General features: G+C 41.4%; 1 protein-coding gene across 4 annotated transcripts; it reads left to right on the top strand.

Annotated features, from left to right (window-relative positions):
* On the top strand, nucleotides 1-26,992 carry LOC112275842 (uncharacterized). Of its 4 annotated transcripts, none has more exons than XM_073530418.2 (50): nucleotides 1-1,791; nucleotides 2,285-2,448; nucleotides 2,649-2,742; nucleotides 3,223-3,497; nucleotides 3,684-3,938; nucleotides 4,226-4,742; nucleotides 4,991-5,152; nucleotides 5,283-5,485; nucleotides 5,786-5,885; nucleotides 6,080-6,214; nucleotides 6,419-6,616; nucleotides 6,858-7,124; nucleotides 7,303-7,467; nucleotides 7,589-7,843; nucleotides 8,097-8,380; nucleotides 8,619-8,847; nucleotides 8,994-9,218; nucleotides 9,574-9,716; nucleotides 9,962-10,143; nucleotides 10,622-10,794; nucleotides 10,975-11,276; nucleotides 11,601-11,907; nucleotides 12,028-12,339; nucleotides 12,471-12,575; nucleotides 12,735-13,201; nucleotides 13,462-13,772; nucleotides 14,133-14,239; nucleotides 14,563-14,729; nucleotides 15,047-15,260; nucleotides 15,529-15,929; nucleotides 16,142-16,439; nucleotides 16,741-16,857; nucleotides 16,950-17,234; nucleotides 17,508-17,717; nucleotides 18,026-18,271; nucleotides 18,672-18,806; nucleotides 19,081-19,353; nucleotides 19,716-19,904; nucleotides 20,061-20,453; nucleotides 20,752-21,024; nucleotides 21,389-21,568; nucleotides 21,792-22,030; nucleotides 22,221-22,548; nucleotides 22,748-23,086; nucleotides 23,258-23,545; nucleotides 23,894-24,136; nucleotides 24,319-24,624; nucleotides 24,855-25,043; nucleotides 25,217-25,672; nucleotides 25,943-26,992. In XM_073530418.2, exons 1-50 carry the CDS (start codon nucleotides 751-753, stop codon nucleotides 26,171-26,173), a joined length of 12,978 nt encoding a protein of 4,325 aa, XP_073386519.1. In that variant the 5' UTR covers nucleotides 1-750; the 3' UTR covers nucleotides 26,174-26,992. The 4 variants fall into 4 exon arrangements, with proteins under 4 accessions (XP_073386519.1, XP_073386520.1, XP_073386521.1 ...); XM_073530419.1 differs by having other exon boundaries at nucleotides 1,748-1,907; XM_073530420.2 differs by lacking the exons at nucleotides 1-1,791; nucleotides 2,285-2,448 and adding an exon at nucleotides 2,449-2,548.

The raw sequence follows: 26,992 nt of genomic DNA, 5'->3' as shown, positions 1-26,992 counted from the left end.
CTCTGTCTCTGTCTCTCTCTCTGCATTGAATTGCTGGGTTTCTATGAAAAGCATGGGAATCACGATTGCAGGGAGCACGTTCCTGTTGCTGTCGCTCAGAAGTGTAGTAGTAATGATGCAGATGTGGCTGGCATGGAGATAGACCGCGTACAGGTATAAGGCAGAATGATGTGAGGCGTTTCCGTGTTGGTGTGGATATACGAGTAGCTGGCGATGCGTCTGTGGATGGGATTACCTAGAGAGTCTGGATGAAGAGATGTTGTGCCGAGAGTATTATGAGGAGTCATGTTAGGTGCCATGTTGCGATGTCATTCTGTGACAGAGAGAGAGAGAGATGGACGGACAGTCTGTCATGATAAGTGTTTCAGAGATGGGAATAATCTCTTTCTTGTCAGGAATGTCACTGCTACGTTCCACAGAATTAATTTCGATTCTCTTGAGATTCTCCGGTTGGGTGATTCCAAATCCTCCAGTCTGCTTTGTTAGCGACTTTTCGAAAGCTTTCGATCTAGTGTAGGGATTAATGAGTTGACGAATTCTCGGTTGAATCTTGATTGGAAGATATTTTACTAACCAACTCAACTTCTCGTTAGTTTGACTTGCGACACGCTACACGAATCTCTGCAGCGGAGCGGCTGTCCAAAGTCGTGCGTGTACTTTAACTCGAGCTGTCGAGGTGGAGCTTGTGATAGTGGGGATTAGGTCATTCATTTAAGAGTCGTCCCCCAGCATTGTTTTTTTTGAAAAGCAATGGCTCCAAAGAGGCGACGGTCGTCTCAAGAGGAGAAGGATGCCAAGAAGACACACTTCATACCGTTGTACTTGCGGAAGATTCCTAGCTCAAATGTACCAGGGGAAGCTCCGCACGTAGCGATGAAGGACGCCCCTTCCATTATTCCGGATAGGAATGAGGACAAGCATGAGAGCCGAAATAACTTATTTGATATGGATGATGTGCTTCCAATTCAACATCCGCATCCTGGTGTCGCTGCTCCGCTAGCTATCAAGATTCCCACTATGTTAATGCTCGGGAGCAATCCACGTTTCTCAGGACTAATTAAGTCAAAAGATGTGGAGATGAAGGATGCAGAGGTTAGTGGCTCAAAAGAGCTGGGGTCCAAAACTCCGTCGTCAAAGAAACTCAAGAAGAGCTCTGTGATTACATGTAGCCTTGAGGAGGAGGAGAAGAAGAAGGAGGAGGACTTGGCTAACGTAAAGTTCGACATTCTACCTGCGCCTAAGACAATAGCCTTTGCAGCACGTGATGAACCTGACACTCTTGGCAAAGAAAAAAGCGAGAATTCTGACTACATACGCAACTCTGGATCTACCAAGCTCGAAACTTCAAGCGGGGAGGTGTCTTCCTTTTCTTATGATGCGATTTCTGTTCAAGATGACGGCTCCAAAAGGTCAAGAGACTCAATTCTCCTTTCTGCTAAAATTTTCGAGAGGGGTGCCGTGGTGCGTCGAGAAAAGGATAAGCTGGAGGGTCAAGCCGATTTTGGATTTCAACCAGAGCTGAGGTTTGGCAGTTATCCACCGCGTCCACCCCTCCATTTAATCTTCAAGCACGACGTCAAGAAGCGTCTGGATTACAAAGACCTGCAGCACATGGAGTTTGTCGAGAATTGGACGGTTTATGCATTGCCTGAGACGGTGACTGAGCCCGAAGAGTACTTTGAGCGGCAGGCGTTTACTCTGAGCGACTGTAAAGTTGCCATTAACATTCCTCTCTACATGTTTGACAATCCACAGATCGATCTGAAGTATCCCGCTCGTGATCTCAAGGAGGTGAGCGATTTCATCTCTCAACTAGTCGTGTCGGTTTGCAAAGGAGTTTGGAAGGCACCCATTATCGTTTGAAACCTGGTCCAAGTAGGATCCTGGCTATGGCTGTGCTTCGCATAGTATGTACACAATTCTCTCTATATTCATCAGAATTGCAAATTGAGCCCCACATTGACTTGGCATGATCTAGTCAAACATCTTTCTGTACCACCAATACTTGCAGTATTAACCTGTTTGAATTTCTGTCACTTAATTTCTTCTTTAACTCGTCGATAGTGTTGCTAACTTTTACGGTTCTACAAACTGAAGGTTTTCATAAAAGAGAAAAGTGTTGGAGTTCTCTGTAGTACATCTTGAGTGGAATTTGTGCGATACAGCGTTGTAAACGCCCAACATGCTATAGAAATTAAATAAGATGTTATTACTTTGTTGTTTCTTAAGTATGTAATCTGTGACGTGATGTGCCTTAGTGATTGACTTGAATGTCCATGCCAAGGCACGAAAAAGAGGCGAGAAAGGAGTTAAGGCACGCTCAAGGTATTTCCTCACATCCATCAAGAGGTTTGTGTGGGCCCCCTGTTTGATCGTGGACTACGACAGCAAAACGGATACTTTCGACCTGGAGTGGTGTAACAATGGCGCCCGGAAGCATGTCAAACGGTGACCATTTATAATCAGAGAGTATCTATCCTCGTGACATAGTAGCAATCTATGTTGGTATTGTATATTTCAAGCCAATGCAATGAGGGTGTGAGTACATGTGAGTACCTTACGTGAAGACTGCCCAATTGTTATCGTGTTGTTTTCATGACAATGGTCCAGTAAAAAGTCTTTCTAATTGATGTTGTTGAGCTTTGCAGAATCAACTTCATCCTAGACAGGGAAAATGAGAGTAGTTTCCTGCTACGACTATGTGGAGCGAAAGATTTGAAAAAGAATACTGAAGCATCTAATGTGAGCACATTCCATTTAGCCCATCTCTTCTTCATTGCCTTCATTCCACCATTTATGCAAAAGTGTGAAGGATCGTGATAGTTTTTTTCGTACTCTACGAATTTGAACAGAAAGCAACGTTGGTTTTTTTTTTTTATTTATTTTTTCTTTTGCGAGTTAGCATTGTGGACTTGCAATACAGAGGTACTCCGTTTCTGCTGTGGAATTTCATGTCTTCATTTTAGTGGAAACATCACTTTTGTGCACCCCTCAAAAGTAAATCTGAACACAGGAGAGTAAAATATCACATTTAGTGTGTACGAAGTTTGATCTATGGTTTCATCCGGAGTACGCTATGTGGTGTTACTTTAAGTACCAACCTTGGCCTTTCGTGTAAATTTTCCGTTGTTGATGCTGCGATTCAATTTGATTAGTTTAAATGAAAGGCGTTCATTCTGCTAGTTTTCTCAATAATTAAGCCAAACTTGAACTGCTCTACAGCGTTACATGCACTACGTCAAAGGGCTACCATTTGATAACCCAGAACTTATCAATGAGAAATTCAAAACCAAGGCCAGGACATTGGTTGGTTGGGAACTCAGTGCCCGTTATCCGGAGAGGTTGGAGGCTGTTTTGGACGAGTGTCGAGAAGATTACCATGACGCAGTAAACCAAGGCATCCAGGATTATCGCTTAAAAATTAACCTTCACGAGGGCGAAAAGCTAGCTGCTATGCAGATTTTTCCTTTGCAAGGACTCAAAGCACCCTGTCCAAGGTAAAAAGAGATAAGTCTGCCCAATCGAATGTGCGATCTACAATAGATCCCTCATCCATTTCAGTGGCTTTGCACTAAACGTTAGTGGTCTGAAATAAAAACAGTGACATGCACTGTATATCAACAAATGCATGTATTATCAACCTTCGACTCTAACAATTGGTTTTCTTGTGTACATGGTCGCAGGCAAGGTTGTGCTCCTACACAGTGTGATCCGGAGCAGAAGTTTTTGGCAATTAGAAGATTGATACATGATACTCTGATTATTGCCGAGCTTGCTATGTTATTTGCACTACAGCTTTTCCACAGGGAGTATGACATTAGCGAACAAACATTGGTTAACCCTATTCTCTTTACAAAGCCGAGGCCCATGTCCTGGTCCTACTTTCCTCCTCTACAAGATGGATGGTGTTCCGACAGATCAGACGACATAAAAGCTACGTAAGAACTTTATTGCACTCTGCAAAGTATGATTTTTCTCCTTACATAATGTTACATGTGGGTGTCTTCTTTTTTAAACTTCCTGTGGTTTAATTCTTCACATAGCCCACCTTCTTGGGTATGATAAAAAAACTAAGCGTGCATTACCGCTTTCGACACAGATTGATTGGTGATGTGTGTCTTAGTCTTTATAATGCGGTAAAACCACTTTATTCTCAAAGACTCATAGATCCCGGCTGTTCAATATTTCTTTTTGGTTCACAAAATCTACTTTGCCATGAATGCAGGTGGATGGGGAACGTTGTGGGACTGGTAGAAGAAATTATCCCACCCAGTGACATAACCGATCAGCAGAAATCACACGTTCGTCGCTTTGCATACAGACTCCACTTCACAATGACGCAACATCTTCGTGATGTTGTTCTCAACTCTGTGGACGCCTGGGCAAAGCTTTGGGACGCTTATACTATGGGTGAGGTCATTGAAGACGAGGATGCCGATGACTTTGTAATGCCTGATAACGACACGCCCCTAGAGGCGGAAGTTGAAGAACCCAAGCCAAAACCTTATTTTCTCGTCAAACTTTCTGTGGATAAGGATTGTAAATTTGTTTTCGTGCCCGAGTTGGAAGAGATTAAAGAGGTCATTCTGGTGATGCTTGATGATATTACTTTGAGCGTTGCGGGTATAGAAAATTTGGTTTCTCGCCTTGATTCTAAAATAGTCGAAGTGAACAAAACCCAAGAGATCCACACAGTTACTAAAGACCATCTCCGAGTAGTAGCTGCCCGGACCAAAATACAGGTTCAGAATTTGGATACCCGCCTTTATTTCACCTTTAGGCTTGTGTTAATGCAATTTTATCGTTGATCATATGGTCAGCAACATCTACATTTGTAGGTATCTAAGGGAAGAACTTATTTGTACTTTAGTATGTTATTTCATGGAAGTCATACTTGCTACCCTATATCATGCTATCTTGTACTTTCCTACCGTCCATGACAGTCTTTTTGCTTTTATGATCTTTTACATTAGACCTGTCATGAGCACAGAACAGCTTGGACCAGAACATTGCCCAGGCGGCAACGTTGAGAGCAGATTACGATGACTTTGTAGAGGTGGCAACGACCAACATGGAAGAGTATTTAGCAAAATATAAAGCTTTAAATTGCAATATCGATGACTATGAAAAAGAGGTCGAGCGTCTTAACAAGGTTTGATAATGCAACAAATCACCACTATGTTTCAATGTTGAGTCAACCACATTGGTGACTTTGCAATTGTCTGTTACAAGCGGCCCCATGTTGGCCTCTACAAGTTGATTATGGTACATGTTTATTGCAGCTTGCTGCCGATGTCATGGCTGCGTCGGAGGACGAGGTATGGTTGAACATGTTTGTTGTCGATTGCAAAACAATTCAAGAGTTTGTGAATGTCAAGGCCTCGAATTTAGCAAAAGAGCTTCTAAAACAAGTGTTGGAGGCCGCTTGGCAAAGGAACACTGATATTTGTAAAAAGTTTCAAACAATTCAGGACACTCTTCTAAAGTAATCTATCAGCTTTCTTTTGTTGTCACCATGTGCCTACGGATGAAGTGATAAAACAAGTCTATATCGAAGACACTTAGGTTAAGAGTAGGGATAGAAGTTCATTTGAGAAAAACAATGGTGATTGGAAAAAATATAGCATGAAAGTTTAATATTGTGTTAATCGCATTTGCGATTACATCATATTCAATACTGATGAGGTTAAGAGTCCTTTCAATGACAGATGTGCTTTGATAATGAAGTTTACCTTGCGCGTGCGTCCTCGTAAGAGTAAATTACCTCGTTTTTTATGCTGCATAGGTCACTGGAAAGTGCCGAAGAATGGTTTTTTCTGAGAGAATATTTAGACAAAAACAAGCAGTACAACATAATGAAAGATTCCATCAATATACCTCAGCAGGTGCTCTTCAAACTTCACGGTTGCGAAACACTCATTGAAATCTTAAATTTTTAAATTACTATTAGTGATAATAATAATTGTATTCACTTTTAATTTTCTTCAGCAACTAATTACTGCATGTCAAGTAGCAGTTTGTTTTTGCCACGGACTTGCCGTTAAAAATTGATTTTTGTTGGGGCTCTGGATGAGGCAAGGTGAGAGACTTATTCGAGAGGAAGGCTTTCTTGATGCCAAATATCGACTTTGAGTTGTACTGGGCTACAATCGCCTGGCCCCAGCAACTTCAAAAAGACGTCGATGAAGCTGAAAAGATTCTTGTTGCTGGCAAGGTACTGCACTACGTCCGTGGTTTTCAACGAAATGAAGATGAAAACTCTCGATTTGGTCACCAGTGGCGCTTAATGACTTTCGTAACTGGTAACGTGTAGTAGAAAGTGGAATACAACTGATCAAAACGTGGATGCCATTTGAAGAAAATTCCAAAGGTCGGAACTAGTCATTTCTTGCTAACCAGTGTAGTCTGAAAATTACAGACGAAATACATGGGTGAGCTCGTGATGAATCAAATGATGCTGAAGAAAGAGGTTGTCGACCTTGAAACTCTTGTGAGAGAGTTTATGGATCTGGGAGATTTGGAGAGTTGGGAGGAAAGATATATAGTCTGTACCGAGCTTGAGGCGAAGCTCAAAGACTGCCATAACAAGGCTGATCTGTATGGGAGGCGAGAGGAGGTGAGTGCCTCGCTCTTGCAACTACTACCGTGTAGATCCTCGAATTTGTGAGGCGAAGGTGTTTAGGATGATGGTGGATGAAGATTTTCTATGTATTTCGTTCTGTAATAACTAATAAAATACAAACAATATATTCACATTTTATATTTTGAAAGCCGTAAAATCTCATAACATTCAAATGAAAATTTTCTGTATGAGTCTATTGTGGTATGTTTATGGATATCTTAACGGGCCTATGTAGATTTTTGGACAAATCTCAGTCGAGCATCCCGCCATTGAGAAGATGGAAAAAGATTTTGAGAATCATATCAGTTTTTGGCACACAGCCAATGACTTTCTTAGAGTGCTACCCAATTGGATGGATGGTCCTTTTACTCTGATTGATGGTGAAGAAATGTTGAACAATATGGATAAATGGGTTCGTGCTTCAGCAAAGTGTGCAAAATTACTGACGAAGGATGTGAAAATCGCTGCAGAGGAATTAAGAAAGAGAATAATGGATTTTAACGTATGTTTTTGGTTTTGGTTTTGGTTTTTTTTTTTTCTTCTTCTTCTTCTTTTTTTTTTTTTTCGTTGTTATGCATTTTACAAATCAAAAAAAGTACATTTGATTGATTTTTATTAGTATACGATACCTGTTGTGTTGTTGATTACTTTGTCTCATTTAAAATGGCCATGTATGACAGGTAAATGTACCCATGATTTACGCTCTGAGAAATCCAGGTATGCGTGATCGGCACTGGAAGAGATTGACTAATCTAGTTGGGTTTGAGGTTGTTTGCACTCCTGATTTCTCTTTGCGAACAGCTATCAATTTGAACCTACCAAAATATTTGGCTCAATGCGAAGAGGTATGAACCTCAATTCTCTGAAAACTCTCATCAGAATTCAGAATATTACGCTTGCCTTGCAAAGACAGTTCGGTATAACCACAACTAGTTATTCATCGATCTTCATCTGCTATGTATTCAGGTGAGTGAGTTTGCCAGCAAAGAGCATGCATTAGAAAAGTCCCTTGACAAGATGCAGGGTGACTGGGCGACTGTCAAATTTGAATATACTGAATGGAAGGCAACAAAAACATGCATTCTACGTGGGACTGATGATCTCCAACAAGTGTTGGATGACCAGTTGATCAAGACTCAATCCATGACAGCGTCACCATACATTGGGCCTTTCGAGGATCGCGTGCGTATATGGTTTGAGAAGCTTCAGTTTTTTAACAAGGTATGAAATGAAATTGTCTGGATGTCTGTAGAGTTCATCAATTTACTTCATAAATTCATTTCAACACGCAAACGAGTAGATCCTTTGAAACAAGTTTAGCCAAGCAGAGTTGGTCCTGAAACTGTCTAGCTGGTTTATTGTGATTCTGGCGTGGTACAAGAAACTTACAACCCCAAACTCGTAGCAATATTTTAATTTTCGGAACTCGCACTTCCACCTCAAAAACCGAATTAATTCACCAATTTACGTGCAGCTCTTGAAAGAATGGTTAAGCTGCCAGGTTCAGTGGATGTATCTTGAACCCATTTTCACTTCAGAAGACATCATGTCCCAAATGCCAACAGAAGGTCGACGGTTTAAGCTTGTAGATGGTGTATGGAGGAAGATCATGGCCAAATTAGCCAAAAACCCTGATGCTTTGACTATCGGCGGTGACGAGGACATAATGAAACAGTTGCAGGAGTCCAACAAAGATCTTGATTTTGTAACTAGCGGATTGAATGAGTATCTTGAGACGAAGCGGCTTGCCTTCCCACGGTGGGTGTTTGTAATGACACTCTCTGATTAAGCGGGCCACATATCTCTTAAGTTGAACCACTTCCATATTGATGACAATCCTTTTATTTTTACGGCGTTTAAGTTCATTTCTATATATCTTTATGTAACTTGCTACATTATGTATGTTTTAGTTATAGATTCCTTAGATCGGAGTTCAATGGTGGAGGAGCATGTTTGATATCTGTGCTAATTCTGATGTGGGAATGGCCCTTCACAGTTTCTACTTCTTGTCGAATGATGAACTTCTGGAGATTCTCGCTGAAACCAAGGACCCATTACGAGTACAACCGTTTTTAAAAAAGATTTTTGAGGGAATTCATAGTATTGAGTTCGAACAAAACATGGTTGTCAAGGCAATGATCAGTGAAGAAGGTGAAAAAATTTACTTTACTTCTCCTTTTAATCCCAAAGATGCGATGGGATCTGTCGAGAAGTGGCTTACTCAGGTGAGTTTGCTGTTAAGACGAGAAAATTTATTTTGTCTTTAGAAATCATACAAGCCATCGTCAAGTATTTAATCGCAAATTAATTGTTGAGTGTGTGGGAAGTCTGTTGTAACTGTTTGATCCACACAAGTTATGTGATTGCGCAGGTAGAAGTGCAGATGAGAAACAGTCTTAAGGATGTGACAAGAAGAGCATTTGAAGCATATGCTACTTCTGAACGAGTGCCCTGGATAGTCCATTGGCCAGGTCAAGTTGTCCTGTGCATATCTTCTATGTACTGGACCTTAGAAATGGGTGCTGCTATTCATGCAGATGCCTTGCAGGCATATGAACGTAAATGTACGTCCCAGCTCCAGGATATCGTGAATAAGGTGAGCAATATCCAGAAAAAATTTGGTACTTTATAGCAGTAATAGAATGCCTTCTGCGCTGTTTCGGCAACAATGTTGAATGAATTAATGAGTGAAGCACTCCCTTTGCATCCAGCAATATTACTACCCTCTTTCCTCAGCTGTAACCATCGCTCTGAACTTAATGTTTTCAATCAAGAACAATCAGAAATCATGGCGTTGATTTTGTGATGATATGATTTAAGCTATAGATACACGTTGCTAGTAAGTTTTACTCTGCTTCTATGGTCGTGCAAGCAATTCTCTTGGAATCTGTGATTATAGAAGCCAAAGGTGCTGGATCTTGACATTCTATTCTGGCTTGATTGTTTGTTAGGTTCGAGGACAACTGTCGAAGCTTGAAAGAAAGACAATTGGAGCTCTCATTGTGATTGATGTACATGCTAGAGATGTGTGCAAAGCATTGGCTGAGCAAGGCGTAAACGATGAATTGGATTTCGATTGGATAAGCCAGCTGAGGTAAGTCTATCGCATTATTTTGTTCCATTGAAACCATTTCTCTTGCAGTCGGATATGTCCATATATGTCGGCAGCACACGGTATAAGATTGGTAAGTTGGTGTGAGATTTATCCCAGTACTTAAGGCTCTACTTCATTCGATTTCTTTGAAGTAAAGAGAATTTGATACACTGATTCGATGTTTGTTGTTAACCTGCTATGTTCTTCGAGATGGATTTTCCTCTCAAAGTTATCATGTGTGGCAGATATGAGTATGTGGGAGATGATGACATAAAAGTGTTAATGATCAATGCTTGGCTTTTATATGCTTTCGAGTATCTGGGAAATAGTGGACGTTTGGTGATAACACCCTTGACTGATAGATGTTACCGTACTCTCATGGGAGCTCTTCATCTCACCTTGGGTGGTGCTCCTGAAGGACCTGCAGGTAGTTAAGCACAATCAAGTGATTTTTTCTTCTTGAAACTTAATTTGGGATTATTATTATTATTATTTAATGAGTTAATAATAAAAAATAATGATAATATATTTAAACAAAAACTAAGCTTCCAGAAGCAAAAATCAGTCTTCGTTTGCTCTCTGGTCTAAAAGTATTTTGAAGTCTAAAGTGAATGCCAACTGTTGGGTAATTAAGTAGTGCATGCTCTGTTTGTTGTTTCCAAATCAGCTCAAACTAGTTGAGAATTGAACTGTACTGAAGTCTAGGAATTGAACCTGCAATCTGTCTGTGTGACCACCAATGTTTGAAAGTTTCATGTCATTGACTGGGCATGCGTGAATGCTGTCTTTTTGAGTTGTTTCATGGCGTTGCTCTACGACACCCGTGGTATGATATTTTTTCGTTCCTGTTAAAAACTACAAAAGGTTTAACCAGGAATTGAACGGTCTTTCTTTGCAACTCATAGGTACTGGCAAGACAGAGACCACGAAGGATTTAGCGAAGGCCATCGCCATGCAATGTGTAGTTTTCAACTGCTCAGATGGTTTGGATTACTTAGCAATGGGTAAGTTCTTCAAGGGACTGGCCAGCTCGGGAGCATGGGCTTGCTTTGACGAGTTCAACCGTATTGATCTCGAGGTACATTTTTGGACAGCCTGAAACATCTCGTGTTTTTCCATTTGACAAGGCCATTAGGATCTGGTAACTAAAAGCAACATACTGATGTGTAATATCACAAGCTAGCTCAAGATAGTAGCAGTGTCATAGTAACCATGACTCCTAGACACACCCATAATATTGATCTGTACCTTCAATCAGGTGCTCAGTGTGATAGCTCAGCAGATTTTAACAATTCAACGTGCAAAAGCGTCAAATGCTGTAAGATTTACGTTTGAAGGTGTTGTCCTCACACTGAAAAGGTCATGCAACGTATTCATCACTATGAATCCAGGTTATGCTGGACGATCCGAGCTACCAGATAATTTGAAGGCATTGTTCCGCTCTGTAGCGATGATGGTTCCTGACTATGCTTTAATTTCAGAAATCACATTGTATTCTTTTGGTTATCTGGATGCTCGGTCGTTGGCCCGAAAACTTGTAGCTACCTATCGACTTTGCAGGTCTTATTTCCTGTTATACTTTTCGATTCGTATGATTAAAAAAAAATTCTATATTGTTTAACGACGAATTGTATGTTCTTTGAGATCCAAACTTTGAGTAATTTTATCAGCTTTTTAAAATTGATCGTTGTATTCTTCACTTCTTAGCTGATTATGGAGGATAATTTTTTAGATCAGTCTCAATATTTTCTCGTCTGCTTCTGTAATCAGGGATATTAACATTCCATATCAGCTACCATCATTATTGTTGATTCATTTTACCCTCGGTCCTTTTAATACTGCATGCAGCTAACACCCTGAGATTTGATTTGTAATATACAACAGTGAACAACTGTCAAGTCAGAACCATTACGACTATGGTATGCGAGCTGTAATATCCGTGCTTCGTGCCGCTGGTGCCGTAAAGCAGAAGTTTCCAGAGGAAGACGAGGGTGTGCTGATGCTGAAATCACTAAAGGATGTCAATGCACCTAAGTTTCTCGCTCACGATGTGCCACTTTTTGAGGGCATCTTATCTGATTTGTTTCCTGGTGTAGTGTTACCTGAACCTGATTACTCCGACATGACCACGGCCATTAGGAACAACTCCTTGATCCGAAATATACAGCCTACGGCGTTCTTCCTTCAAAAGGTTCTACGAACTCTTGCACGCATATCTTCTCGGATGTTTCTTGTACTTTGTGATATATTTACAGTGATGCTCAATTCAAAGTTGTGTTACCCAATGTTGAATTTGCGTTTGAAATGGCAGATATATCAACTGTATGAAATGATTCTAGTACGCCATGGTCTCATGTTGGTGGGCTACTCTTACGGAGCGAAAACAGAAGCATATCGAATTCTGGGAATGTCTCTCACGGATATGCATAAGCAAGGTCTTGAGGAGAAAACATTGTTTTATGTTATGAATCCGAAGTCCATATACATTGGACAATTGTATGGTCAATTTGATTCTGTCTCGCACGAATGGACGGATGGCGTTCTGGCCAGGTGGTTCCGACATGCCGCAGTCGATACTTCTCCTGATCGCAAGTGGATCATTTTTGATGGACCTGTGGATGCTGTGCGTAATTTATCGCCTTCATTTTCCATAATCAATCTGCTGTAGATGTTTCAAGGAACAAAAATGATTACGATTAATATTGCATGATGTGGTGGTATTATTGAACGTGTCTAACATGTGATATTACACAGGTGTGGATTGAGAACATGAACACTGTACTTGATGACAACAAAAAACTATGTCTAATGAGTGGCGAAATTATACAGATGACAATGCAGATGAACTTAATATTTGAGGTACGAATATTTCCATGTGAAAGCACTTACAGTTGACGTCACCGTTGGTGAAATATAAGAACATGTAAGAGTATTTGTATTTTTCAAAGTTTCTCTATACACTGGGAGAAATAGAGCTTCTGAATTTGAGTCTAAAGATTCCTCCAGTTTGGTGTGTAGGTGCAAGATCTGGCAGTTGCTTCCCCAGCAACGGTGAGTCGATGTGGTATGGTTTATGTCGAGCCAAGCTCGATTGGATGCTGGCCTCTGATTACATCGTGGATGAAACACATGAAATTTTTTTTTCCAGGGCTTATTGCCCATTTTGACATGGTATACGAATTACTGGAATGGTTTGTCGATCCCTGCGTCGACTTTACTAAACGACATTGCAAAGAAATATGTCCTACAGCGCCCATTAACCAGGCACAAAGCTTGCTTAAAATGTATGAAAGTCTCCTAGATGAGTTCAAGATTGTTCCGGGCACACAAGCCTCCACAACTGCGGAAACCTCTTTAGTTACTCCGCCCACAGGTGACGATATCAACATGTGGGTTCAGGCCTTGTTTTCTCAAGCTCTCGTTTGGGGTGTAGGAGGAACAGTTGATACTGATGGCCGAAAGAAATTCAATGTTTTCGTTCGCAGGTAAGTTTAGTTTGCTGTAACCTTGCGATATTGTATTCGAGTTTATTATTGCCTAAATATAATGTCAAAGATTGTTAGGTGATAATTTAGAGATAATTTCAAGTCACTTCACCTGCATGGATGCCACGCCTGTACTCTTAATTTGGTGACGATAACTCTTGCTGAATATTTGAATACGCATCATATGGTTTGTCGTATGGGTTACTTCATGATTTACGGTGGACCTTGAATGACTCTTCATTTTTGGTACGAGATTGCAGGTTGCAAGAAGGATTGACGACGGAGAAGGAGCTTGGTTTTGAGCTAACTGCTGGACAAGTAATTAAAAAGCCTTCGTTCAAGTGGGCTCTTCCTTATCCTAAAATCGGATCAATCTATTCATATTGTTTCTGGAAACCAGAGCAAACTTGGAAAGACTGGTTGCTGATAGTGGACAACCGGCCTCCAGCTATAGATGCAGGCTACAACGACATCATTGTTCCTACACTAGACACGGCGCGCTACTCATTTTTGCTTATACTTCTTGTTGTTCACCAAAAGCATGTGCTTTTCTGTGGCCCCACTGGCACAGGTATGTTCCAACTTGAATTGCTTACACTTATCCCACGATACACTGGAAAGTTCAAATTGTTCTTCAGTTTCATTTGAACCCGATTGTGTGAAGTCCCATGTGTGCTTGTTTAATTCCCCCATGGAATTGTTTTTTTCTTTTTTTTAATATAAATTTAATTTTGATCAGCATTTCTTCTACTGCAAAAGGAAACGCCACAAGAATTTTCCTTCGGTTGAAGTCTAAAGACTTATTTCTCTACTAATTGTGGCTGATGACCATATTGTATGCACAGAACACACTGGAGTAAGTACTAACTACAGCATTTCTGAATGTGCCAATTCTAGTAATGTTGGAAAACCTCTTTTTTTTTGAGAGCAGGAAAAACGGTGTACATCAAGAACAATCTAAGTAGCTCATTAGATAAAGCCTTTTACCGGAATATCATGCTGACTTTCTCAGCTCAAACGAACGCAAATCAGACTCAGGTTCTCACCTTACTTCTTTCTGAATATATGTACTAATATATTTCGACATGAAAACTTCGTTGTATTGGGCAGTAAATCGCTAGAAAGACTGCTGTAACCTCTTGATTTGTCTCACATAATGTCACCTACGGAACGCACTTCTTGTCGATTTCCTCCATCAAGTTCTCATTTATTATGGGCTACTAGATCACAAGAGATATTTTTCTCCTAAGTGGAGCTATTCGATTGCACTTCCCTGATATTTTTGTATAATGGACTCTCAACATAAAAGACTAGTATTATAAACGTGTTAATGTGCAACCGACACAGCAGTTTTGAATCAGGCTATCATAGAGAGCAAGTTAGACAAGTTAAAGAAGGGTATTTACGGGCCATATCCGGAGGCACGCTGTGTCGTTTTCGTTGACGATCTGAACATGCCAGCTCTAGAAACATATGGTGCACAACCTCCAATTGAGATTCTACGCCAGTGGATGGATCACGGTGGATGGTATTGATCACAATCACTTCATGCTAAATGAGGCTTTTTCATCTTCTTTTCAAAAGTTCTCCGGTTGTAGTTGTAGACGTCGCCTACATTTGCAGTATTTGTTGGAATACATGCATTTGTCGGTTCATGACCGAAAGCATATTGGAGCAGCGGAAAAATTCGTTTGAATTTCATACATATCCACTTCCCCTGTATAAGGGAAGGCAGTTGACATTGCTGAGAAGTAAGCATTCTCAACCCATTCAGTCGGAGCGAATTATGGTTGACCGTGTGAACCTGGTCAAATCTCTCATGCTCACGGACATTTGCGACTGCAGGTATGATAGGGAAGACAACTCATTTCGGTATCTAGTTAACATCCAATTTGTCACCGCGATGGGTCCGCCGGGAGGTGGTAGAAATCCAGTGACGCCACGTTACATGCGTCACTTTAATGTGCTCGCTATTTTGGACTTCGAGGATTCTACTCTGTCTGTAGTATTCACAATCATTTATGAGTGGTGGGTTAGAAAGTCCAGACTTCCTCATGATGTAAGTTCCAAACTCTTTCTGAATTTTTTGACTACTTGCTGTGTGAATCCATTAGTTACTGTATTTGAGTCATGAAAAAATCCAGCTCTCAAGAGCAAGGGTAACTTTCGTAACGAACTTCTGTACATTTAAAATGAAAGTCAAGTGTAGTTAAAGTGTGATGACTTTGATGACTTCCACATCATGTGTGAATTAAGGGTGCTTACAAATTATTCAAAACGTTATGTTATGTAAGTTGGAGAACTGATGAAGTCGAATATATAATCAGGTGGCGAGTATGAATGCCATCCTCGTGGAGGCTAGCATTGACATATACCGCACTATTCAAAGAGAGCTTTTGCCTACACCATTGAAATCGCATTACTTGTTCAACCTGCGAGACTTGTCCAAAGTTTTCCAGGGCATGTGCATGTTTGCAGGTGTAATGGAGGGTAAGAAAACGCTAGTGAAACTGTGGAGCCATGAATGCTTGCGGGTGTTTCACGACAGGCTCGTGACCGAGGAGGATAGACTCTGGTTTTTTAAGTACTTGCAAAGTAGAGTGGAGAAGAAGTTGGAACTGTCCACTGAATATGTTTATGATTCAATGGCTGATGATGACACAATGACACAAGTGTACAAGCAGCTAGCATTCGGCGACATTATGGATCCTTCTGCAATCCCAAGAAAGTAAACCTCATTGTGACCATACTAATTTTCCTTACGTATCTCCTTACGTGGTTGAAATGTGTGAGAACTAGGATGCAAATGCTACGTGAAATACTAAGAGTTCTCGTACAACACGACTCAGTTAAACCTTTCAACACCTTCTCTCTACAGATAAATCGAAAGATGTAAAACTGATATCTCGTACTACCGTATCGATTACGCATGACTTGCAGATATGAAGAGATCGCTGATCACACCAAACTGTTATTCATGTTGCACGAAGGCCTTAATGAATTTAACGCTCAAACCAGAAGTCCAATGCATCTGGTTCTTTTCACGTATGCTGCACAACATATCTTACGAATAAGTCGCATCATCAGACAACCTTTTGGTAATGCACTCTTGGTCGGAGTAGGAGGTGGAGGCCGACAATCTCTCACCAGATTAGCCACATCCATGGCTGGATTTAACCTCTTTCAAGTTGAAATTACAAAACTGTACGGCATTATGGAATGGTGTGAAGACCTTAAGGTAAACCTACAATTTAGTGTTCAGTAAGAAACATTAGAAGTAGCTCAACACCAAGAGTTTTGAATGCCGCAACTTGCTAATATTTAGCAACTATCTCACATTAGTTAAATGTTGTATCGTACCATTAAATATATTCTACCAATTAGTTGGTCAATTTGCGTATCTGCACTTTCACATAGCACTATCTTCTTTCACAAAATATTATCACGTATGGACAATATGAAGTTTTCTTGTTGATGTGCTGTTTTCTCATGATAAATTGGTCCGAAAATCGCTCAAGGTCTGGTGTCTCCTCTTCCAGCTAGTTTTGAAGAAAGCAGGGGCAGATAACACGCCAACTGTGTTCTTGTTCAACGACACCCAATTGAAGCTGGAGCAATTTCTCGAAGATATCAATAACATCCTGAATGCAGGCGAGGTACTTCCAATCCAGCCCAATCTAAGTCTGCAAATGGTAACCAGTTTTTCTGAAATTCCTCTACTTTTATGGCTCTAATGAACTATGAACAGGTGCCAAATCTATACCCCAAAGATGAAATCATGCCGCTCCTGGATGCAGTTCGAAACCGTGCTAAAAAGGCTGGTCGGGATGGCTCCTTGGCAGAGTTGTACATGTACTTTGTGGATCAGTGTCGGACCAACCTTCATATGGTTATCGCCATGAGTCCATTTGGAGATGCTTTCCGCACTCGGTTACGAATGTTCCCCTCACTTGTGAATTGCTGCACCATTGATTGGTATAGTGAATGGCCCGAGGAAGCTCTGCGCTCCGTAGCTACTAATTTTGTCAGCTCTGTAAGAACAGCACGCTCATTTGTTCAATCTGGGTCATCAATCGATTTATACAAAACTTTAAATTGACAATTCATTAATTGTATCTGTTTTTTTCTGATAGTTGATCTAGATTGAGCCTGAACCAGATTTGATCCTTAAAATTTGTGCATTCATTGTTATCTTGGGTTGATGCATCATAAACATGATGGCACAGATGACATGGTGATCCGATGAACTTCTGAGTTCCATTGTGGGTGAAATGAGGATTAACATTTTGTTTCGTATGATTAACAGCTCGGCATTGAAGAAAAATTCTATGTGCCTGTGCGAGACATGTGCATGATGTTTCATACAAGAGGAACTGCTTTGTCGGTGGCCTTTCTCCAGGAACAAGGGCGATACATTTACGTCACGCCTACTTCGTATTTGGAGCTCCTGGCTACCTACAAAGAACTTCTTGAACTGAAGCGCAAAGAGGTTGACCGGGTCAGAAACAGATATTCGGTAAACTATCAATTGTTTTATCTCATAGGACAATCAACTTGTAGGAATTCGGATTCCTGTTACATCTTAATTAAGCGCGTTAATACAACGAAATTATCCTATTTGTGAGCGTGGAAAACGAGATTGCCAGAAGTAATAAGCCAGTGAGTAAATCTCCGTTTTGGGTTTTGCGAGCTGTAACACTCCTGGCTCATCAGCATAGTGGTCTTGTTCGGCCAACAAGAAATGTTTTGTAGGGATCAACTAGACACAGGTGCAAATCTTTGCCTTGCCTCAAGGAACTTCCAAACACATGTCTGAACCCGCAGATGGGATTGGAGAAGGTCTATTTCGCGGAGGCTCAAGTCACTGTCATGAAGCAAGAGTTGGAAGATCTTCAGCCTATTTTGTTGCAGACAGCTCATGAAACAAACGTCCTCCTAGTACAAATAGACGCCGATACCAAGGATGCACAAGCCACCCGTGAAGTCGTTGAGGCAGAGGAAGCAATTGCGAGTGTCAAAGCAGGAGAGGCACAAGCTATTAAGGATGATTGTGAGAAGGAGCTCGCTGTTGTAAGTACTAGTAGAAGATGAGCAGTATATTTGAAGTTCATATTTTGTAGCCATTTTGAACTTAGTGCATTTATCCTGCCTCATTCTTAGAAACAGAATTTGTGACGATTGAACTAGCTTCAGACGGAGTTGAGGTGGCTTATTCACTCGAGCAGAGCTTAGAATGTTAACTTCAGGTTCCAATGAATTGAGCGTTTTAATCCAATGCTTTGATAACGCCTACAGTGTAAGACAGTTGAGAAAGTAAAAGAGTTACCGTTATCTTTCTCCGAGGGCTTTGAAGATGTAGTCGTAGGGGTATCCTCATTTTATCTAGACCATTGGTAATCGGAGGAAAATGAGTTCAGTGTATACTATTGATGGTATATAAGTAACCGCGTATGGTTGCGTTTCTGCTCAGGCAATGCCCATGTTGAATGCTGCTCTTGCTGCTCTGGATACCCTCACTAAAAACGACATCACCGAAGTGAAGTCCATGAAAAACCCTCCTGCTGCTGTCAAGCTTGTAATGGAGGCGTGTTGCATCATGAAAGGGGTAAACATTCACCAGCTTGTACAGCTGAGAATTTCTGCACATTTACTTGTGCAAAGATTGACTTTAGTAATGGGACTGACCGACTGACCAAATGGGGCACATGATTCAGAGATAGAGAGTAAATTGTGATACCTCAGACAAGGAACAGGCTACAACAGGCTTGGTCTTAATCAATAGCTTATCTGAGAATTCCTGTATCTAATATAGCTAAATAATCGCATCCGTCGGGAATACGATACTCAACTTCGGCTGTGTTTCATTTTTGCCTTGGCAGGTGGCATCAAGGAAGATACCAGACCCCAGCAAGCCAGGCGCGAAGATGACAGATTACTGGGGACCAGCACAGCAGATGTTGGCTGAGAATAACTTCCTGATTTCTCTTAAAGAATACGATAAAGACAACATGCCAGATCAACTGATGGGTTTGATACGACCATATATTAGTAATCCGATGTTTGACCCTGTCATTGTGAGAAAGGCATCGAAAGCAGCGTATGGACTATGCTGCTGGATTCGTGCCATGGAAAGCTACCACAAAGTTAATAAGGTAAGTTATGCCAAATAGCTCATTCCGTGCATTGTCGTCGGTTGCTTCTATAGAATGACTTCGGTAATCGTTTCAATTTCATTTTCGCACTTGTTTTCGTTCGCGGTGTGTGTTAGCATTGGTGATGTATTAAGCTTTTGAAAAAAAGGAATAAGGTTAGTACTATTGCTTTGGCCTTCATCATGTTCTGTTACCAAATGATAGGCATGTATTACTTTTCAAGTCCTGTATGGGTGGTTATCATGGCCAAGCCCCAAATAAAGCTCAAGACATGTTTTTCCCAAGTCCTGAGACCTGGTCAATGGTGCTTCTTGAGAATATCTGCGGCGCTAAGAGGTATTCACAATCGGACTTCAATGCAGGTCGTCGCACCAAAAAAGGCGAGGCTGGCTGCAGCAACTGCTGAGTTTGAGGAACTGCAGGCAGCTCTGGCTGCGAAGAAGACAATTCTGAAACAAGTTGAGGAAAAGCTTTCCCAACTTCAAGATCAACTCAGTCAAAAAGGAAAAGAGAAAGCAGGTCTTGAAGCTGAAGTAAACAACTGCGAAAATGTAACTAACCAAATCAGCCGTTAGCCCCATGAAATTGACAGTGAACTGTTACGATTGATTCCAATAAAACTAAGCTGTTACACCTACAAATATGATTATTTCGGACGATAAAACTCGTCAATGTGATTGTGTTTTGGCATGGTTGGATGGTCGCAGAAACTCACCAGAGCGGCACAGCTCATAAATGGGTTAGGAGGTGAAAAAACTAGATGGACACAAGTTATTAAAGATCTATCAGTCCAGTACATTAACTTGCTTGGAGACGTGCTTCTTTCGTCTGGATACATCGCCTATCTTGGTGCTGTGAGCATGGCGTACCGTGAACCAATCTTAAAAGATTGGGACATCGCCTTGAGAGAAAGAGAAATTCCATGCTCTGAGGAGTTCTCATTATCCAAAATCCTTGGTGATCCCGTCACGATTCGTGACTGGGTGATTGCTGGCCTTCCCAACGATAGCTTCTCTATTGACAATGCGATCATCATGAGCGCGGCAAGGCGGTGGCCACTGCTGATTGATCCTCAAGGACAAGCTAATAAGTGGATCAGAGTAAACATAAATTACTTCCTAGTCATTTCATGTGACTCTTGTTCGTGTATTTGTCAAGAAATGTTACACCGTTTGGTGATCATGAGCAATGCATTTCTTGAACTATTTTCTAATCTTAATTTGAAAATTAGGCAGTGACTATCAGTACAGACTTCATGCACAGTACTTGCTTTGGACGATTGAGTTTTCCACAATATTTTGCACACTTTCAGTATGCATGTAATTTCTCCTGCGAATCATGTGTTTACCCGAACCAAAAGGCAACAATAGGCTCAATTTTCCTCCTGGATTGTGGCAGAACAAGGAAAAGCGTAACAATTTGCAAACGATGAAGTTGGGTGACGGAGACTTTATGCGAAAGCTCGAAGCTTGTATCCAATTCGGCTACCCTTTGCTCCTTGAGAACATCCTTGAAGAGCTTGATCCAGCCTTGGAGCCCGTACTCAAGAAAACAATCTTCCGAGCCGGTTCGTCGTGGCAGATCCAGCTTGGGGATAGCGTTATCGAGTACAATCAAAAGTTCAAGTTCTACATGACCACAAAGTTACGCAATCCTCATTATTTTCCAGAGGTAAATCTTATGTTTTATCACGTTCAGGCATGTTTTTATCTAAACATACCAAAATTTCAGCTGAAAACATACCAAAATTCTGCATTAGAGGGTTTTCCAGTAGTTCCAATTGTCATTATGGAGATGTCATAGACTCAAAAAAACGCATACTCAGAATAATGTGACAGCTGCAATTGACAATATATACTTGCTTGAGAAACCACTGCATTCTAAGGCATACTCCTGAAACAGTCCTTGCTATAAACATCTGCATTTCAAATAGTACAGATTTCGTTCAACTCTTACCTTCTGGATATTAAGATACCAATGGATTGAATTGTTTTCAGAACCTGGGAATTGCTGATAACTGCTCTTAGTTGTACAGGTTGCAGTCAAGGTAACACTTCTGAATTTCATGATTACACCAGAGGGTCTGCAAGACCAGTTGTTGGCCGAGGCTGTGAAGCATGAAAGACCAGAATTAGAAGAGGAGAAAACCCAGTTGGTATTGCAGGGTGCCGAGAATGCTAAGCAACTAAAAGAAACTGAAGACCGAATTATAGAGGTTCTCTGCCTCCTTCAACTCAAACTCCTGAAATACACGTGCGAGGAAATTCTTGATGTACTAGTCTTGAAGTCTTGACAGCAACCCTCATAAGGAACTGGAAAGATGGCCAAAAAAAGAGTACACTTGATGTTCAGTCGCGATGCCTTTCAGGATGGCACAAGGTGTTAAGTTGTCCCAACAAGTAGAATACTCATATCAATCATGTGCGATTATGTGACAGGTATTGTCAAGCGCTGAGGGGAATATCCTAGAAGATGAAACGGCGATTAATATCATTTCTTCGTCGAAGGTGTTGTCCACAGAGATTGAAGAGAAACAGAAGATTTCTGTAGTAACAGAAGCCAAGATCGATCAGGCGCGATTGGGCTACGTCCCAGTCGCCATACATGTCTCAGCTCTTTTCTTTACTGTCTCCTCTCTTGCCAACATTGACCCCATGTACCAGTACTCACTTTCATGGTAAGCTACATATAATGATTGGCAGTGTCAACAAACAGGTGAAGTGTATAGGCACATCGTACCTACAGCATTGGTTTCTGAATTAGAAGACAGGACAAAATGAAAGGATTGATCCCAAGGGTTGTGATGAAGTGCCATTGCGTATTTGACTGCACAAATGACCCACTGATTCAAGATTTGATTTGTTCAGGTATTTAATATTGTTCAATTCAGCAATGGTCAAGTCAGAGAAGTCCAAAGACCTTCAAAAACGAATAGCTATCTTGAATGATTTCTTCCAATATATGCTGTACTGCAATGTTGCGCGAAGCCTCTTCGAGAAAGACAAGATGCTGCTGTCTTTGCTCATATGCACTACAAACATGAGAAGAGAAGGTCATTTTGATGAACAGGAGTGGAGATTCTTTCTGGCTGGTCCATCATCTACCTCGAAAGTTCCGGAACCTAACACTTCCAAATGGCTGTCTGATAAGCTGTGGAATGAAATGGTCAAGCTTTCGAAGTTCCCTGCATTTTCGGTGCGTTTCCACTGCTTGTGCTTTATTCCTTCGTGGTCGCAATATGTTTATTTTTTATTGTTCCATACATGATCAATGATCGTCAAACAATCATTTCATGTGTTAATTAGAGAGCATTGCGCGGGAAATTGTGAGACTTGGTATATCATGCAAACTTCTAATATATACATTGAACTTGTCCCCTGTATGGTGATATCAGGGATTGTCAGATTCGTTTTCTACAAATTTGCAAGGCTGGCAAGTTTTCTACAACTCTCAGGATCCCTATAGTGAAACAATGCCTGAGAATTGGCCCACAAAGCTGAGTAGTTTCCGGAGACTTCTTGTCATTCGCGTAATCCGACCGGACAAACTTATAGGTGCTATCAGTAGCTTCCTACTTGAGGCTATGGGACAACGCTACATTGAGCCTCCCGGGTTCAATATAGCAGGTGCATTCGGTGATTCGGGACCGCTCATCCCCCTCATATTTATGCTCTCTGCAGGATCTGATCCAATGTCAGCTTTACTCAAGTATGCTGAAGAAGATAGACACGAGGTATTCCTGGGTTTGATAATTCATTGTCTGTGACTACTGATCTTCGAGCTTGTTTACTCACCGCATTTTAAGGCTGCTTCCTGTAAATACTACCAAGATCCCAAAAATTAAAATTTTGATGAATGCTGGCTCTGATAACTTAAGAGCTTCGAACGTTTGTGATTTATTCAGGTTGTCACGATCTCACTTGGCCAAGGACAAGGGCCAAAAGCAGCGGAGTTGATTTCATCAGGAATAAGAAATGGAGATTGGGTGGTGCTGCAAAATTGTCACCTGGCCCCTTCGTGGATGCCGTCGTTGGAAAAGATTTGCGAGGATCTTACAGTTGAAACAACGAACGTCGGGTTCCGGTTATGGCTTACAAGCTACCCATCCAATCAATTTCCCGTAGCTATTCTCCAGAGTGGAGTTAAGATGACAAATGAGTCGCCTAAAGGACTACGAGCAAATATGATTCAGGTAAGGTTCAGAACATGTTTCATACACGTTGCACATGGTTTCAGGTAACGGCATCTGGAGAAGTGCTCTCAAAGGATCCCGATAAATGTCCCTCTTCAACCCCTCAACGCTTTCATTGCATGTAGACCAGACTTGTGTGCCGTATAAAACTCGGTATCTTGCATAAGCAATTATGGATAGCTCCGGTCTCTTCTTGCAATCTTCAAGCACTTCTGGGTTGCTTCTTCCATCCTGTACATATCCTCTTTTAGAGAGGATGTATTTGTCATTGTAGTAGGTACGCTTGTGTTTGGTTTTATGTTTAAAAGGTAAGTATAAGCTTTACCTGGGGTTCGATTGTTGGATCAGAGCTATTCAAGTTATCCTGTAAATGATCCAATTTATTTTAACGAGATCCAAGGGGACAAAGGTCCAGTTTGGAGGAAAATGTTATTTGGGCTTTGCTTTTTCCACGCTGCCGTCCAGGAGCGTGTGAAGTTCGGTCCTCTTGGATGGAACATTCCCTACCAATTCAGTGATCCTGACTTGAAAATTAGCATGAGGCAGTTGCAATCTTTCCTCGTCGAATGGCCTGATAACGTACCATGGAAGGTATGTACTCATTCTCCATAACTTATCCTGGTCAGCAGTTCGCAGCTAAAATCAATGAACAAAGAAAAGTGGTGTAGAAGGCCAAAAACACGGGTAATCAAGAAAAACATGAATCATGGGAGGAATTCTGAACTGAAATGACCAATTTTCACGATTACTTTTGACCCCTAATTTATGCACAGGCGCTGAACTATGTGACGGGAGAGTGCAACTATGGCGGCAGGGTGACTGACGGCCATGACAGGAGGACACTTCTCAGCATCCTTGCCGTCATCTACCATCCTGAGATTCTGGAACACGAGTACAGGCTGTCGCCCTCTGGCATCTACTACGTCCCCGAAGATTGCGAATGGCAGGATTACGTCGACCATATTAAAAAATTTCCCCTTATTGCCACACCGGAAGTCCTTGGCTTACATGAGAATGCTGACATCACAAAGGATCAACAAGAAGTGGACCTGCTACTCAGCTCAATACGCTCTACCCAGGTCAAACCAATTCACTGAATTTTTTTATTCTAGAATGCAACGCTAGCCAGCACAAAGGGATTGCGTGGGGTGCAAGTAAATAATTGTGCATGATCAAATAATTAGTGTACAATAGCTGGTGATTTCAGATGAATAAGACTGTCTTCAGGAGCAGTTAACCTAAGTTCTTCTACGAATTGACGACACAAATTCGAGAACAACTAAACCGTGCCAATCTTGAGTGCCTACAGGCCCAAAGTAAAACAGGCGAGGGACGAAGTCGGGAGAGAATTATCATGGATATCGTGGTTGATCAGCGGAATCGACTGCCACCCTCCTTCGATTTGGAGTTAGCCCGATTCAAGTACCCTGTCCGCTACGACGAGAGCATGAACTCGGTTCTTGTTCAGGAAATGGTTCGGTTCAACAAGCTCACAGATGTACGTCGGACATCAAATGAAACCCTTCGTGGTTGCACTAATACTAACTTGTACAACTGTCGCATTTTTTTACGTAAATCAGGTGCTCGATGATATTGGTGGAGCACATTCACCACATACAGAAATCCACAAAAACGACATTCTCACTGCTTATAATGTCTTGTGACTGCCAGGTGATCCGTTCGAGCTTGGGGACGCTCCTGAAGGCACTCCAAGGACTGGTCGTTATGTCGAGCGCAATCGAGACCTTGTCGAACAACTTTTTCGACCTAAAGATGCCGGTTTTGTGGGCACCCTCCAGCTACCCCACCATGATGCCTCTTGGCAGCTACTTCAATGATCTTGTGGCTCGGCTCAACATGCTCCAAACCTGGATGGACAATGGCCCTCCCGCTCAGTTTTGGATCAGTGGCTTCTTCTTCACACACGCATTTTTAACTGGAGTGCTGCAAAATTATGCCAGAAAATATAGGATTCCCATAGACACAGTCTGCTTCGAGTTCAACACCTTGAAGCAGGTGGGCGATTACAGCGAAAGGCCGGAGGACGGCTGTTATATCTACGGAATGTTCATGCATGGAGCTCGCTGGGACGACGACGAAAGCTCCGTCATGGAATCGTATGAAAAGGTAACTATCAATCAGTTTCCGTAATCAATCACAATAGTTGGCCACCAGGAGTGCAGATGATTGTCATCACAACCAATTCATTCAGTCTGCCAGATATACAAAAAGCACTTCGTTTCAAGTCCACATGGTAGACTCTTGCGCAGATTTCATCAAGTCTTTCTGCAACGTTACTGGTCGTTCTCAGATTACACATCCACATGCAATGATCCGCGTGGATCGTTTCGAATTGGCGGGACATTAACAATGATCTATGTTGCATCACCTCGTCAGATCCTGTTCTCAGATGCGCCCATGCTGTGGCTTCTTCCAACTACGATGGCAAAGAAGAGGCGTCAGAGATGCTACATGTGCCCATTGTATCGTACATCTGAGCGACGGGGCGTGCTAGCAACGACGGGCCACTCCTCCAACTTCGTCTTCAACGTGGAGTTGCCCACAATCGAGGACCCTGATCACTGGGTACGCCGGGGAGTCGCCATGCTTCTGTCACTGAACGACTGAACTGCTTTGCGCGTTCAATCACAGCAACTAATGCATATGCGATTGCTTCCAAACGTCGGCCATCTGAGTGAGCTCCTGCAGACTCGATTGGCAAAAAATCTACCACCGGATTCTGGCAACAAACTTCACTGGAAGACGTCATATCTTCGACCAATGTCACACCTCGACTAGATGATCAGTCTAGTGGCTTCCCAACTCACACGCTTTTACTTACCAATGAGCTTGGAGTCATGTTTGTTGTAGTCTGAGCACACCCAGCTGACCAGACTATGGATCCATCCAATTTTGTAGCAAATGCAATGGCAGCTCAGAGACAGTGTTGGCTCCCTTGAAGGTGAGTTTGATCAAAATGACAAAAAATGGCACTAAATCCGAAGTTTTTAAAATTTTGAATGAGAAGTCTCAAGATACTTTAGCAAAATTTTAGCAAAGTTAATTTTAAGAGAAGAAGAGGTTGATTACAAGATTTTGCTCAACTAACAGTTTCTTGTGTGACCAACACATTGTTAAGAATAAATTGTTAGAAGATAAAGGTGGTTTGGTTAGGATGGATCATCTTCACTACTATGGATTGATTGCAATAGGTCTCCAATTTTTTAGTAAAATTTGAATGTTCCCTTTGTGTAAGAAGGTGATAAATCTTTTGATAATGTTTTGTAGAAAATGGCACTGAAATAACACTTGATTAATTATGGAGATATAGTCTTCTCTAATAATATACCCAAATAATTTTAAAAGTTCTATACTAACTCCATTAAAACTTGGAATCATTTCTTCGTCATTTCTATTAATAAATTTTTAATTTGATTGAAACTAAAA

The sequence above is a fragment of the Physcomitrium patens genome, chromosome 23 (genome assembly GCF_059467195.1).
Source record: "Physcomitrium patens ecotype Gransden chromosome 23, ASM5946719v1, whole genome shotgun sequence".
NCBI lineage: Eukaryota > Viridiplantae > Streptophyta > Bryopsida > Funariales > Funariaceae > Physcomitrium > Physcomitrium patens.
This window is presented reverse-complemented; position numbering and strand designations above follow the sequence as displayed.